Below are 14,807 nucleotides of genomic sequence, written 5' to 3' on the forward strand. Positions count from 1 at the left end.
CCATAATAAACCCCAGGAAGAGTAGCTGCTGCCTTGGCAGGAACTAATGGGGATCCATAATAAACCCCAGGAAGAGTAGCTGCTGCCTTGACAGGAACTAATGGGGATCCATAATAAACCCCAGGAAGAGTAGCTGCTGCCTTGACAGGAACTAATGGGGATCCATAATAAACCCCAGGAAGAGTAGCTGCTGCCTTGGCAGGTACAAATGGGGATCCATAATAAACCCCAGGAAGAGTAGCTGCTGCCTTGGCAGGAACTAATGGGGATCCATAATAAACCCCAGGAAGAGTAGCTGCTGCCTTGGCAGGAACTAATGGGGATCCATAATAAACCCCAGGAAGAGTAGCTGCTGCCTTGACAGGAACTAATGGGGATCCATAATAAACCCCAAGAAGAGTAGCTGCTGCCTTGACAGGAACTAATGGGGATCCATAATAAACCCCAGGAAGAGTAGCTGCTGCCTTGACAGGAACTAATGGGGATCCATAATAAACCCCAGGAAGAGTAGCTGCTGCCTTGGCAGGAACTAATGGGGATCCATAATAAACCCCAGGAAGAGTAGCTGCTGCCTTGGCAGGAACTAATGGGGATCCATAATAAACCCCAGGAAGAGTAGCTGCTGCCTTGGCAGGAACTAATGGGGATCCATAATAAACCCCAGGAAGAGTATCTGCTGCCTTGGCAGGAACTAATGGGGATCCATAATAAACCCCAGGAAGAGTAGCTGCTGCCTTGGCAGGAACTGATGGGGATCCATAATATATACAAATACAACCCCCTCTCTCCCCTGCTTGCTCTTTCTCCTCTGCCTCTCTCTTCTCTCCAGGTGAGTTTATTGATCCTCCTTTGACTTCAGAGCCGTTAAACTCCATCTCCCAGCAGGCACCTCTCACCCACTGAGCTTTTAACCTAGACATTAGCTTTAATCAACAACCTCCCTCTTTACCTCCGATACTCTTCTCTCTCCTCCCTTTCCATCCTCTCTCCTCCCTTTCCATTCCTCTCCCTCATCCATATACCAGTGGGAACAGCTGTCTGTCTCCTTGATCTAAATACTAACCTTTCAATACTAACCTCTATGGTTCGATCCATCCCCCAGGAGGCCATGTGAGAGGCGGGAGGTCGGGGCTAACCACTTCCTTCCCAGGTTTTGTTCTTTAGTATGGAAATGGGGAGGATTGTAATTTTCCTGGGTGGTAATTGATCGCTGAGGCCTTTCAATGGAAGCGTCCTCTCCTCCTCGCTCTTCACCCTGCATCCTCTTCTAAAGCCCCTGACATGTCCACCATGTTCCCCCTCTTCTAAAGCCCCTGGCATGTCCCTCCTCTTTTAAAGCCCCTGGCATGTCCCCCCTCTTCTAAATCCCCTGGCATGTCCCCCCCTCTTCTAAAGCCCCTGGCATGTCCCCCCTCTTCTAAATCTCCTGGCATGTCCCCCCTCTTCTAAATCCCCTGGCATGTCCCCCCTCTTCTAAATCCCCTGGCATGTCCCCCCCTCTCCAAAATCCCTGGCATGTCCCCCCTCTTCTAAAACCCCTGGCATGTCCCCCCTCTTCTAAATCCCCTGGCATGTCCCCCCTCTTCTAAATCCCCTGGCATGTCCCCCCCTCTTCTAAAGCCCCTCTTCTAAAGCCCCTGGCATGTCCCCCCTCTTCTAAAGCCCCTGGCATGTCCACCATGTTCCCCCTCTTCTAAAGCCCCTGGCATGTCCCCCCTGTCCCCCCTCTTCTAAAGGCCCTGGCATGTCCCCCCTGTCCCCCCTCTTCTAAAGCCCCTGGCATGTCCCTCCTCTTTTAAAGCCCCTGGCATGTCCCCCCTCTTCTAAATCCCCTGGCATGTCCCCCCCTCTTCTAAAGCCCCTGGCATGTCCCCCCTCTTCTAAATCCCCTGGCATGTCCCCCCCTCTTCGAAAGCCCCTGGCATGTCCCTCCTCTTCTAAAGCCCCTGGCATGTCCCTCCTCTTCTAAAGCCCCTGGCATGTCCACCATGTTCCCCCTCTTCTAAAGCCCCTGGCATGTCCCCCCTCTTCTAAATCCCCTGGCATGTCCCCCCTCTTCTAAATCCCCTGGCATGTCCCCCCCTCTTCTAAAGCCCCTGGCATGTCCCCCCCCTCTTCTAAAGCCCCTGGCATGTCCCCCCTCTTCTAAATCCCCTGGCATGTCCCCCCCTCTTCTAAAGCCCCTGGCATGTCCCTCCTTTTCTAAAGCCCCTGGCATGTCCCCCCTCTTCTAAAGCCCCTGGCATGTCCCCCCTCTTCTAAATCCCCTGGCATGTCCCTCCTCTTTTAAAGCCCCTGGCATGTCCCTCCTCTTCTAAAGCCCCTGGCATGTCCCTCCTCTTCTAAAGCCCCTGGCATGTCCACCATGTTCCCCCTCTTCTAAAGCCCCTGGCATGTCCCCCCTCTTCTAAATCCCCTGGCATGTCCCCCCTCTTCTAAATCCCCTGGCATGTCCCCCCCTCTTCTAAAGCCCCTGGCATGTCCCCCCTCTTCTAAAGCCCCTGGCATGTCCCCCCTCTTCTAAATCCCCTGGCATGTCCCCCCTCTTCTAAATCCCCTGGCATGTCCCCCCCTCTTCTAAAGCCCCTGGCATGTCCCCCCTCTTCTAAAGCCCCTGGCATGTCCACCATGTTCCCCCTCTTCTAAAGCCCCTGGAATGTCCCCCCTGTCCCCCCTCTTCTAAAGCCCCTGGCATGTCCCTCCTCTTCTAAAGCCCCTGGCATGTCCCTCCTCTTCTATAGGCCCCTGGCATGTCCACCATGTCCCCCCTCTTCTAAAGCCCCTGGCATGTCCCCCCTCTTCTAAAGTCCCTGGCATGTCCCCCCTGTCCCCCCTCTTCTAAAGCCCCTGGCATGTCCCTCCTCTTCTAAAGCCCCTGACATGTCCCTCCTGTCCCTCCTCTTCTAAAGCCCCTGGCATGTCCACCATGTCCCCCCTCTTCTAAAGCCCCTGGCATGTCCCCCTGTCCCTCCTCTTCTAAAGCCCCTGGCATGTCCCTCCTGTCCCTCCTCTTCTAAAGCCCCTGGTATGTCACTCCTGTCCCTCCTCTTCTAAAGCCCCTGGCATGTCCACCATGTCCCTTTCTTCTAAAGCCCCTGGCATGTACCCCCTGTCCCTCCTCTTCTAAAGTCCCTGGCATGTCCCCCCTGTCCCTCCTCTTCTAAAGCCCCTGGCATGTCCCTCCTCTTCTAAAGCCCCTGGCATGTCCCTCCTCTTCTAAAGCCCCTGGCATGTCCCCCCTCTTCTAAAGCCCCTGGCATGTCCCTCCTGTCCCTCTTTTTCTAAAGCCCCTGGCATGTCCCCCCTCTTCTAAAGCCCCTGGCATGTCCCTCCTCGTTATCAATCGTCCCCTGACACGCCATTGATTAATGACTATCCACTGTCTCTTTATCTCTCTCTCTGTCTTTCTTTCTTTCACTCTCTCTGAACAGTAAACATTACACTTACAAAAGTTTCAAGTTAATAGAGACAGGAGAGTGTGTTAACCCCTCTCTCTCTCTCTCTCTCTCCTGTCCTAGCTCAGTGTGTTAACCCCTCTCTCTCTCTCTCTCTCTCTCTCTCTCTCTCTCTCTCTCTCTCTCTCTCTCTCCTGTCCTAGCTCAGTGTGTTAACCTCTCTCTCTCTCTCTCTCTCTCTCTCTCTCTCTCTCTCTCACTCCTGTCCTAGCTCAGTGTGTTAACCCCTCTCTCTCTCTCTCTCTCCTGTCCTAGCTCAGTGTGTTAACCCCTCTCTCTCCTGTCCTAGCTCAGTGTGAGTGTGCGGGTGGAGGTGATGAAGAGGGGGATGAAGGCTCTGCGGCAGCTCAGAGAGAAGAGTAGAAAAAGGGGCGTAGACGAGGTGGAGTCAGACAGAAGCGACACCTCCAGCTTTGACCACGCCCTCTCCCACCTGCAGCAGTCCTTGGCTCACCTGGACACGCTAGGCCACTCCTTCATCCTGTCACTCAAAGATAGCAACCAGGTAACTCCTCCCCTTCCTGTGACTCATGACTGAGTCATTCAGGTGCTTCTGTAATGATAAATAGAACTGATCAGTTGTCAAACCCCGAGTCAACGTGAAGTTATCCATTTGAGCTAAAGCCTAGGCATTACTCTGGGAGCTTACACAACTCTCCCTCACCCTGGTGCACTAAAACTACATCATATATATGATTATGTCTGTCTGTCAGCTGATAGTTTGTGTTGAGCTGTGCAGGGACCAGTGGTATTAAAGCTGTTTCATGTTGATGTTTAAAATGAGAGCCTTATGGCACTGAAGCTGTCAACTCTACACACTGGAATGAACACACACAGAAACAGGCACATCTCTGTCTCTCTGTCTCTCTCTCTCTCTTCCATACTCTCTCTCTCTCTCTCTCTCTTCCCTACTCTCTCTCTCACTCTCTCTCTCTCTCTCTCTCTCTCTCTCTCTCTCTCTCTCTCCCCTACTCTCTCTCTCTCTCTCTCTCTCTCTCTCTCTTCCCTACTCTCTCTCTCTCTCTCTTCCCTACTCTCTCTCTCTCTCTCTCTCTCTCTCTCTCTCCTACTCTCTCTCTCTCTCTCTCTCTCTCTCTCTCTCTCTCTCCCCTACTCTCTCTCTCTCCCCTACGCTATCTCTCTCTCCCCTACTCTCTCTCCCCTACTCTCTCTCTCCCCTACGCTCTCTCTCTCTCTCTTACCTACTCTTTCTCTCTCTCTCTCTCCCCTACTCTCTCTCTCTCCCCTACTCTGTCTCCCCTACTCTCTCTCCCCTATGCTCTCTCTCTCTCTCTCCCCTACTCTCTCTCTCTCCCCTACGCTCTCTCTCTCTCTCTCCCCTACTCTCTCTCCCCTACTCTCTCTCTCTCTCTCTCTCCCCTACTCTCTCTCTCCCCTACTCTCTCTCCCCCCTACTCTCTCTCCCCCCTACTCTCTCTCTCTCTCTCTCTCTCTCTCTCTCTCTCTCTCTCTTCCCTACTCTCTCTCTCTCTCTCTCTCTCTCTCTCTCTCTCTCTCTCTCTCTTCCCTACTCTCTCTCTCTCTCTCTTCCCTACTCTCTGTCTCTCTCTCTCCCCTACTCTCTCTCTCTCCCCTACGCTCTCTCTCTCTCTCTCTCTCCCCTACTCTCTCTCTCTCTCTCCCCGACTCTCTCTCCCCTACGCTCTCTCTCTCTCTCCCCTACTCTCTCTCTCTCTCTCCCCTACTCTCTCTCCCCTACGCTCTCTCTCTCTCTCTTCCCTACTCTTTCTCTCTCTCTCTCTCCCCTACTCTCTCTCTCTCCCCTACTCTTTCTCCCCTACTCTCTCTCCCCTATGCTCTCTCTCTCTCTCCCCTACTCTCTCTCTCTCCCCTACGCTCTCTCTCTCTCCCCTACTCTCTCTCCCCTACTCTCTCTCTCTCTCTCCCCTACTCTCTTTCTCCCCTACTCTCTCTCCCCTCTACTCTCTCTCCCCCCTACTCTCTCTCTCTCTCTCTCTCTCTCTCTCTTCCCTACTCTCTCTCTCTCTCTCTCTCTTCCCTACTCTCTCTCTCTCTCTCTTCCCTACTCTCTGTCTCTCTCTCTCTCCCCTACGCTCTCTCTCTCTCTCTCTCTCTCCCCTACTCTCTCTCTCTCTCTCTCCCCTACTCTCTCTCTCTCTCTCTCTCTCTCCCCTACTCTCTCTCCCCTATGCTCTCTCTCTCTCTCTCTCTTCCCTACTCTCTCTCTCTCTCTCTCCCCTACTCTCTCTCTCTCCCCTACTCTCTCTCCCCTACGCTCTCTCTCTCTCTCTCCCCCCTACTCTCTCTCTCTCCCCCCTACTCTCTCTCTCTCTCCCCTACGCTCTCTCTCTCTCCCCTACTCTCTCTCTCTCTCTCCCCTACTCTCTCTCTCTCTCCCCTACTCTCTCTCTCTCTCTCCCCTACTCTCTCTCTCTCTCCCCTACTCTCTCTCCCCCCTACTCTCTCTCTCTCCCCTACTCTCTCTCTCTCTCCCCTACTCTCTCTCTCTCAGGAACGGTTGCAGAGCTACAGTCGTACCTATGATCTCTCTCTCTCTCTCAGGAACGGTTGCAGAACTACAGTCGTACCTATGATCTCTCCCGTTCTGAACGGTCCAAAGTCCAGGCCCTGGCTGTCACCATGGCGACAGACGGACAGCCACTGGAGCAAATCGGAGAGCTGCTGGGCATCGCTGTGGGCAACCTGGACCTGTCAATCAAAACCGTTCTGCAGGTGGCTGTGGAGAATGTAGTCTCTGCCCTCAGGTATAAACTCCTCCTTTTACCTCATCTAGGATAGCCTGGTGTATATAGTCTGGTGTTTAGGATAGTCTGGTGTATATAGTCGGGTGTATATAGTATGGTGTTTAGGATAGCCTGGTGTATATAGTCTGGTGTTTAGGATAGTCTGGTGTATATAGTCTAGTGTATATAGTCTAGTGTTTAGGATAGTCTGGTGTATATAGTCTGGTGTATATAGTCTGGTGTTTAGGATAGTCTGGTGTATATAGTCTGGTGTATATAGTCTGGTGTATATAGTCTGGTGTATATAGTCTGGTGTATATAGTCTAGTGTTTAGGATAGTCTGGTGTATATAGTCTGGTGTATATAGTCTAGTGTATATAGTCTAGTGTTTAGGATAGTCTGGTGTATATAGTCTGGTGTATATAGTCTGGTGTTTAGGATAGTCTGGTGTATATAGTCTGGTGTATATAGTCTGGTGTATATAGTCTGGTGTATATAGTCTGGTGTATATAGTCTGGTGTATATAGTCTGGTGTTTAGGATAGGCTGGTGTATATAGTCTGGTGTATATAGTCTAGTGTTTAGGATAGTCTGGTGTATATAGTCTGGTGTATATAGTCTAGTGTTTAGGATAGTCTGGTGTATATAGTCTGGTGTATATAGTCTGGTGTATATAGTCTGGTGTATATAGTCTGGTGTATATAGTCTAGTGTTTAGGATAGTCTGGTGTATATAGTCTGGTGTATATAGTCTAGTGTTTAGGATAGTCTGGTGTATATAGTCTGGTGTATATAGTCTAGTGTTTAGGATAGTCTGGTGTATATAGTCTGGTGTATATAGTCTGGTGTATATAGTCTGGTGTATATAGTCTGGTGTATATAGTCTAGTGTTTAGGATAGTCTGGTGTATATAGTCTGGTGTATATAGTCTAGTGTTTAGGATAGTCTGGTGTATATAGTCTGGTGTATATAGTCTAGTGTTTAGGATAGTCTAGTGTATATAGTCAGGTGTATATAGTCTAGTGTTTAGGATAGTCTAGTGTATATAGTCAGGTGTATATAGTCTGGTGTATATAGTCTGGTGTATATAGTCTGGTGTATATAGTCTGGTGTATATAGTCTAGTGTTTAGGATAGTCTGGTGTATATAGTCTGGTGTATATAGTCTAGTGTTTAGGATAGTCTGGTGTATATAGTCTGGTGTATATAGTCTAGTGTTTAGGATAGCCTGGTGTATATAGTCTGGTGTATATAGTCTGGTGTTTAGGATAGCCTGGTGTATATAGTCTGGTGTATATAGTCTGGTGTATATAGTCTAGTGTTTAGGATAGTCTGGTGTATATAGTCTAGTGTTTAGGATAGCCTGGTGTATATAGTCTGGTGTATATAGTCTGGTGTTTAGGATAGCCTGGTGTATATAGTCTGGTGTTTAGGATAGCCTGGTGTATATAGTCTAGTGTTTAGGATAGTCTGGTGTATATAGTCTGGTGTATATAGTCTAGTGTATAGGATAGTCTAGTGTATATAGTCTGGTGTATATAGTCTAGTGTTTAGGATAGTCTGGTGTATATAGTCTAGTGTTTAGGATAGTCTAGTGTATATAGTCTGGTGTATATAGTCTGGTGTATATAGTCTGGTGTATATAGTCTGGTGTATATAGTCTGGTGTATATAGTCTGGTGTATATAGTCTAGTGTTTAGGATAGTCTGGTGTATATAGTCTGGTGTATATAGTCTGGTGTGTATAGTCTAGTGTTTAGGATAGTCTAGTGTATATAGTCTGGTGTATATAGTCTGGTGTATATAGTCTGGTGTATATAGTCTAGTGTTTAGGATAGTCTGGTGTATATAGTCTGGTGTATATAGTCTAGTGTTTAGGATAGTCTGGTGTATATAGTCTGGTGTATATAGTCTAGTGTTTAGGATAGTCTAGTGTATATAGTCTGGTGTATATAGTCTGGTGTATATAGTCGAGTGTTTAGGATAGTCTGGTGTATATAGTCTGGTGTATATAGTCGAGTGTTTAGGATAGTCTGGTGTATATAGTCTAGTGTATATAGTCTGGTGTATATAGTCTGGTGTATATAGTCTGGTGTATATAGTCTGGTGTATATAGTCGAGTGTTTAGGATAGTCTGGTGTATATAGTCTAGTGTATATAGTCTGGTGTATATAGTCTGGTGTATATAGTCTGGTGTATATAGTCTAGTGTATATAGTCTGGTGTATATAGTCGAGTGTTTAGGATAGTCTGGTGTATATAGTCTAGTGTATATAGTCTGGTGTATATAGTCTGGTGTATATAGTCTAGTGTTTTAGGATAGTCTAGTGTATATAGTCTGGTGTATATAGTCTGGTGTATATAGTCTGGTGTATATAGTCGAGTGTTTAGGATAGTCTGGTGTATATAGTCTAGTGTTTAGGATAGCCTGGTGTATATAGTCTGGTGTATATAGTCTGGTGTATATAGTCTGGTGTATATAGTCTGGTGTATATAGTCTGGTGTATATAGTCTGGTGTATATAGTCTGGTGTATATAGTCTGGTGTATATAGTCTAGTGTTTAGGATAGTCTGGTGTATATAGTCTGGTGTATATAGTCTAGTGTTTAGGATAGTCTGGTGTATATAGTCTAGTGTATATAGTCTAGTGTATATAGTCGAGTGTTTAGGATAGTCTGGTGTATATAGTCTGGTGTATATAGTCTGGTGTTTAGGATAGTCTGGTGTATATAGTCTAGTGTTTAGGATAGTCTAGTGTATATAGTCTAGTGTTTAGGATAGCCTGGTGTATATAGTCTAGTGTTTAGGATAGTCTGGTGTATATAGTCGAGTGTTTAGGATAGTCTGGTGTATATAGTCTGGTGTATATAGTCTGGTGTATATAGTCTAGTGTTTAGGATAGTCTGGTGTATATAGTCTGGTGTATATAGTCTGGTGTATATAGTCTGGTGTATATAGTCTGGTGTATATAGTCTGGTGTATATAGTCTAGTGTTTAGGATAGTCTGGTGTATATAGTCTGGTGTATATAGTCTGGTGTATATAGTCTGGTGTATATAGTCTAGTGTTTAGGATAGTCTGGTGTATATAGTCTGGTGTATATAGTCTAGTGTTTAGGATAGTCTGGTGTATATAGTCTGGTGTATATAGTCTAGTGTATATAGTCTAGTGTTTAGGATAGTCTGGTGTATATAGTCTGGTGTATATAGTCTAGTGTTTAGGATAGTCTAGTGTATATAGTCTAGTGTTTTAGGATAGTCTGGTGTATATAGTCTGGTGTTTAGGATAGTCTGGTGTATATAGTCTGGTGTATATAGTCTAGTGTTTAGGATAGTCTAGTGTATATAGTCTAGTGTTTTAGGATAGTCTGGTGTATATAGTCTGGTGTATATAGTCTGGTGTATATAGTCTGGTGTATATAGTCTAGTGTTTAGGATAGTCTGGTGTATATAGTCGAGTGTTTAGGATAGTCTGGTGTATATAGTCTGGTGTATATAGTCTGGTGTTTAGGATAGTCTGGTGTATATAGTCTGGTGTTTAGGATAGTCTGGTGTATATAGTCTAGTCTATATTGTCATTGTGTGACGCAGGCCCGTATTGTTTTTCTGTAACAGAATGAAAACCTGGGTCTCTGACTAATGGATGTCCTTTGTATCTGTCATACAAGGTGTGTGTGTGTGTGTGTGAGAGAAATCATTTGAATGGTGATTGTGCTGTGTAGAAATGATGCGTTATCTTTGAATTTTTTGTACGTAGCAAACGTGTGTGTGTGTGTGTGTGTGTGTGTGTGTGTGTGTGTGTGTGTGTGTGTGTGTGTGTGTGTGTGTGTGTGTGTGTGTGTGTGTGTGTGTGTGTGTGTGTGTGTGTGTGTGTGTGTGTGTGTGTGTGTGTGTGTGTGTGTGTGTGTGTGTGTGCGTGCGTGCGTGCGTGCGTGCGTGCGTGCGTGCGTGCGTGCGTGCGTGCGTGCGTGCGTGCGTGCGTGCGTGCGTGCGTGCGTGCGTGCGTGCGTGCGTGCGTGCGTGCGTGCGTGCGTGCGTGCGTGCGTGCGTGCGTGCGTGCGTGCGTGCGTGCGTGCGTGCGTGCGTGCGTGCGTGCGTGCGTGCGTGCGTGCGTGCGTGCGTGCGTGCGTGCGTGCGTGCGTGTGTGTGTCTTGCAGCTTAGTGGAGTTGAGTCAGGGAAAATATTTTTTTATTTTTATGTCTTTGTAAAAAAAAAATGTGTCGCCTCTGGTGACATACACACGATTCCTCTGCAGCAAAGCTGGGACTGCAGGCCCTGAAAATAACATGATACTGGAAGAGAGCTCTCTGGGAACGCCAGATAGCAGAACTAACAGCTGTCTGTGTTGAATCCTGTCTGTCTGTCTGTGTTGAATCCTATCTGTCTGTCTGTGTTGAACCCTGTCTCTGGGAACGCCAGATAGCAGAACTAACAGCTGTCTGTGTTTAATCCTGTCTCTCTGTCTGTGTTGAATCCTATCTGTCTGTCTGTGTTGAACCCTGTCTCTGGGAACGCCAGATAGCAGAACTAACAGCTGTCTGTGTTGAATCCTGTCTGTCTGTCTGTGTTGAATCCTATCTGTCTGTCTGTGTTGAACCCTGTCTCTGGGAACGCCAGATAGCAGAACTAACAGCTGTCTGTGTTTAATCCTGTCTGTCTGTCTGTGTTGAATCCTGTCTGTCTGTGTTGAATCCTGTCTGTCTGTCTGTGTTGAACCCTGTCTGTCTGTCTGTGTTGAATCCTGTCTATCTGTCTGTGTTGAACCCTGTCTGTCTGTGTTGAATCCTGTCTGTCTGTGTTGAATCCTATCTGTCTGTGTTGAATCCTATCTGTCTGTCTGTGTTGAACCCTGTCTCTGGGAACGCCAGATAGCAGAACTAACAGCTGTCTGTGTTGAATCCTGTCTGTCTGTCTGTGTTGAATCCTATCTGTCTGTCTGTGTTGAACCCTGTCTCTGGGAACGCCAGATAGCAGAACTAACAGCTGTCTGTGTTGAATCCTGTCTGTCTGTCTGTGTTGAATCCTGTCTGTCTGTCTGTGTTGAACCCTGTCTGTCTGTCTGTCTGTGTTGAACCCTGTCTGTCTGTGTTGAACCATGTCTGTCTGTCTGTGCAGAACCCTGTCTGTCTGTGTTGAATCCTGTCTGTCTGTCTGTGTTGAACCCTGTCTGTCTGTCTGTGTTGAATCCTGTCTGTCTGTCTGTGTTGAACCCTGTCTGTCTGTCTGTGTTGAACCCTGTCTGTCTGTCTGTGTTGAACCCTGTCTGTCTGTCTGTGTTGAACCCTGTCTGTCTGTCTGTGTTGAATCCTGTCTGTCTGTCTGTGTTGAATCCTGTCTGTCTGTCTGTGTTGAATCCTGTCTGTCTGTCTGTGTTGAACCCTGTCTGTCTGTCTGTGTTGAATCCTGTCTGTCTGTCTGTGTTGAACCCTGTCTGTCTGTCTGTGTTGAACCCTGTCTGTCTGTCTGTGTTGAACCCTGTCTGTCTGTCTGTGTTGAACCCTGTCTGTCTGTCTGTGTTGAATCCTGTCTGTCTGTCTGTGTTGAATCCTGTCTCTGGGAACGCCAGATAGCAGAACTAACAGCTGTCTGTGTTGAATCCTGTCTGTCTGTCTGTGTTGAATCCTGTCTGTCTGTGTTGAATCCTGTCTGTCTGTCTGTGTTGAACCCTGTCTGTCTGTCTGTGTTGAATCCTGTCTATCTGTCTGTGTTGAACCCTGTCTGTCTGTGTTGAATCCTGTCTGTCTGTGTTGAATCCTATCTGTCTGTGTTGAATCCTATCTGTCTGTCTGTGTTGAACCCTGTCTCTGGGAACGCCAGATAGCAGAACTAACAGCTGTCTGTGTTGAATCCTGTCTGTCTGTCTGTGTTGAATCCTATCTGTCTGTCTGTGTTGAACCCTGTCTCTGGGAACGCCAGATAGCAGAACTAACAGCTGTCTGTGTTGAATCCTGTCTGTCTGTCTGTGTTGAATCCTGTCTGTCTGTCTGTGTTGAACCCTGTCTGTCTGTCTGTCTGTGTTGAACCCTGTCTGTCTGTGTTGAATCCTTTCTGTCTGTCTGTCTGTGTTGAACCATGTCTGTCTGTCTGTGCAGAACCCTGTCTGTCTGTGTTGAATCCTGTCTGTCTGTCTGTGTTGAACCCTGTCTGTCTGTCTGTGTTGAATCCTGTCTGTCTGTCTGTGTTGAACCCTGTCTGTCTGTCTGTGTTGAACCCTGTCTGTCTGTCTGTGTTGAACCCTGTCTGTCTGTCTGTGTTGAACCCTGTCTGTCTGTCTGTGTTGAATCCTGTCTGTCTGTCTGTGTTGAATCCTGTCTGTCTGTCTGTGTTGAATCCTGTCTGTCTGTCTGTGTTGAACCCTGTCTGTCTGTCTGTGTTGAATCCTGTCTGTCTGTCTGTGTTGAACCCTGTCTGTCTGTCTGTGTTGAACCCTGTCTGTCTGTGTTGAACCCTGTCTGTCTGTCTGTGTTGAACCCTGTCTGTCTGTCTGTGTTGAATCCTGTCTGTCTGTCTGTGTTGAATCCTGTCTGTCTGTCTGTGTTGAACCCTGCCTGTCTGTCTGTCTGTGTTGAACCATGTCTGTCTGTCTGTGCAGAACCCTGTCTGTCTGTCTGTGCAGAACCCTGTCTGTCTGTGTTGAACCCTGTCTGTCTGTCTGTGTTGAACCCTGTCTGTCTGTCTGTGTTGAACCCTGTCTGTCTGTCTGTGTTGAATCCTGTCTGTCTGTCTGTGTTAAACCCTGTCTGTCTGTCTGTGTTGAATCCTGTCTGTCTGTCTGTGTTGAACCCTGTCTGTCTGTCTGTGTTGAACCCTGTCTGTCTGTGTTGAACCCTGTCTGTCTGTGTTGAACCCTGTCTGTCTGTCTGTCTGTCTGTGTTGAACCCTGTCTGTCTGTCTGTGTTGAATCCTGTCTGTCTGTCTGTGTTGAATCTTGTCTGTCTGTCTGTGTTGAACCCTGTCTGTCTGTCTGTCTGTGTTGAATCCTGTCTGTCTGTCTGTGTTGAACCCTGTCTGTCTGTCTGTGTTGAACCCTGTCTGTCTGTCTGTGTTGAACCCTGTCTGTCTGTCTGTGTTGAATCCTGTCTGTCTGTCTGTGTTGAATCCTGTCTGTCTGTCTGTGTTGAATCCTGTCTGTCTGTGTTGAACCCTGTCTGTCTGTGTTGAATCCTGTCTGTCTGTCTGTGTTGAACCCTGTCTGTCTGTGTTGAACCCTGTCTGTCTGTGTTGAACCCTGTCTGTCTGTGTTGAATCCTGTCTGTCTGTCTGTGTTGAACCCTGTCTGTCTGTCTGTGTTGAACCATGTCTGTCTGTCTGTGCTGAAACCTGTCAGTCTGTCTGTGCAGAATCCTGTCTGTCTGTCTGTGCTGAATCCTGTCTGTCTGTCTGTGTTGAATCCTGTCTGTCTGTCTGTGCAGAACCCTGTCTGTCTGTCTGTCTGTGCAGAATCCTGTCTGTCTTTCTGTGTTGAAACCTGTCAGTCTGTCTGTGTTGAAACCTGTCAGTCTGTCTGTGTTGAACCCTGTCTGTTTGTCTGTGTTTAACCCTGTCTGTTTGTCTGTGCTGAATCATGTTTGTCTGCCTGTTCTGAATCCTGTCTGTTGTTTTTGCCAGCGGAGACGAGGAGGTGGTGAATGATTACCCAGAACCCCTCATGGTGTTGGAGGGCATGGTCACTGCAGTGCACAACCACGTCCAGAGCGGGTGAGAGAGACTCAACCACACACTGCTTTAGCTGCTGCTATAACACACACATAACACGTATCTGTCTGTCTGTGTCTCTGTCTGCCTGTCTGCCTGTCTGCCTGTCTGTCTGTCTGTATCTCTGTCTGTCTGTATCTCTATCTGTCTGCCTGTCTGTCTGTCTGTCTGTATCTCTGTCTGTCTGTATCTCTGTCTGTCTGTCTGACTGTCTCTCTGTCTCCCAGTGACTCTGTGGTCAGTTCTGATGACCTGTTGGCGTGGTTACGGCCGTTCTGCAGCGATGGCTCTCGTGCGGTGCGACCACGTATCGAGGTTCTGCAGATTCTGGAGAATAACTTCAGTCTTAGGGACAGTGACGTTCATCTGCTGCTACTCTACAGGACCCAAGCTGTACTGAAGGATTTACAGGTAACACTCATTCTAGGGCTGTCCCCGACAACAACAACAACAACAACAACATTTTGGTGTATCCAGAGTCGTCTGATCTTTTGACCAATTGACGGGTGAAATGTTTTTAAACGTGTATTTTCCACACCTTTATGCGTTATAATAAATAAAACATTGTGCGCTGATCTTGTCTGATGCTTTAAGCACACTGTTTAATAATATAATTAAGACACACAAATGACTCAAGAGGGAGCTAGAGATCAAGATAAGCAATAAACCTGTTCCTGACCGTGCTCCTCCTGCTTCCCAAATTCTGCCGTTACGCTCCTGGAGTTGACGGTCATCGACAACACCAGGGGTCGGCAACCTTTCTCGTGTGGAATTTATCGTACCGTTTCTACCGATCTCGTGTGGAATTTATCGTACCGTTTCTACCGATCTCGTGTGGAATTCATCGTACCGTTTCTACCGATCTCGTGTGGAATTTATCGTACCGTTTCTACCGATCTCGTGTGGAATTTATCGTACCGTTTCTACCGATCTCGTG

General features: G+C 47.6%; 1 protein-coding gene across 1 annotated transcript in view; it reads left to right on the top strand.

The window, feature by feature from the left end:
• The window catches only part of LOC139407442 (NBAS subunit of NRZ tethering complex-like), a 289,155-nt gene that overhangs the window by 229,223 nt on the left and 45,125 nt on the right, over nt 1-14,807 (top strand). The window contains exons 47-50 of the mRNA XM_071151235.1: nt 3,745-3,960; nt 6,000-6,202; nt 13,784-13,873; nt 14,098-14,281. Coding sequence (XP_071007336.1) covers nt 3,745-3,960; nt 6,000-6,202; nt 13,784-13,873; nt 14,098-14,281 — 693 coding nt within the window. The remainder of the gene's footprint in view (nt 1-3,744; nt 3,961-5,999; nt 6,203-13,783; nt 13,874-14,097; nt 14,282-14,807) is intronic.

The sequence above is a fragment of the Oncorhynchus clarkii genome, chromosome 4, assembly GCF_045791955.1.
Source record: "Oncorhynchus clarkii lewisi isolate Uvic-CL-2024 chromosome 4, UVic_Ocla_1.0, whole genome shotgun sequence".
In the NCBI taxonomy this organism is placed as follows: domain Eukaryota; kingdom Metazoa; phylum Chordata; class Actinopteri; order Salmoniformes; family Salmonidae; genus Oncorhynchus; species Oncorhynchus clarkii.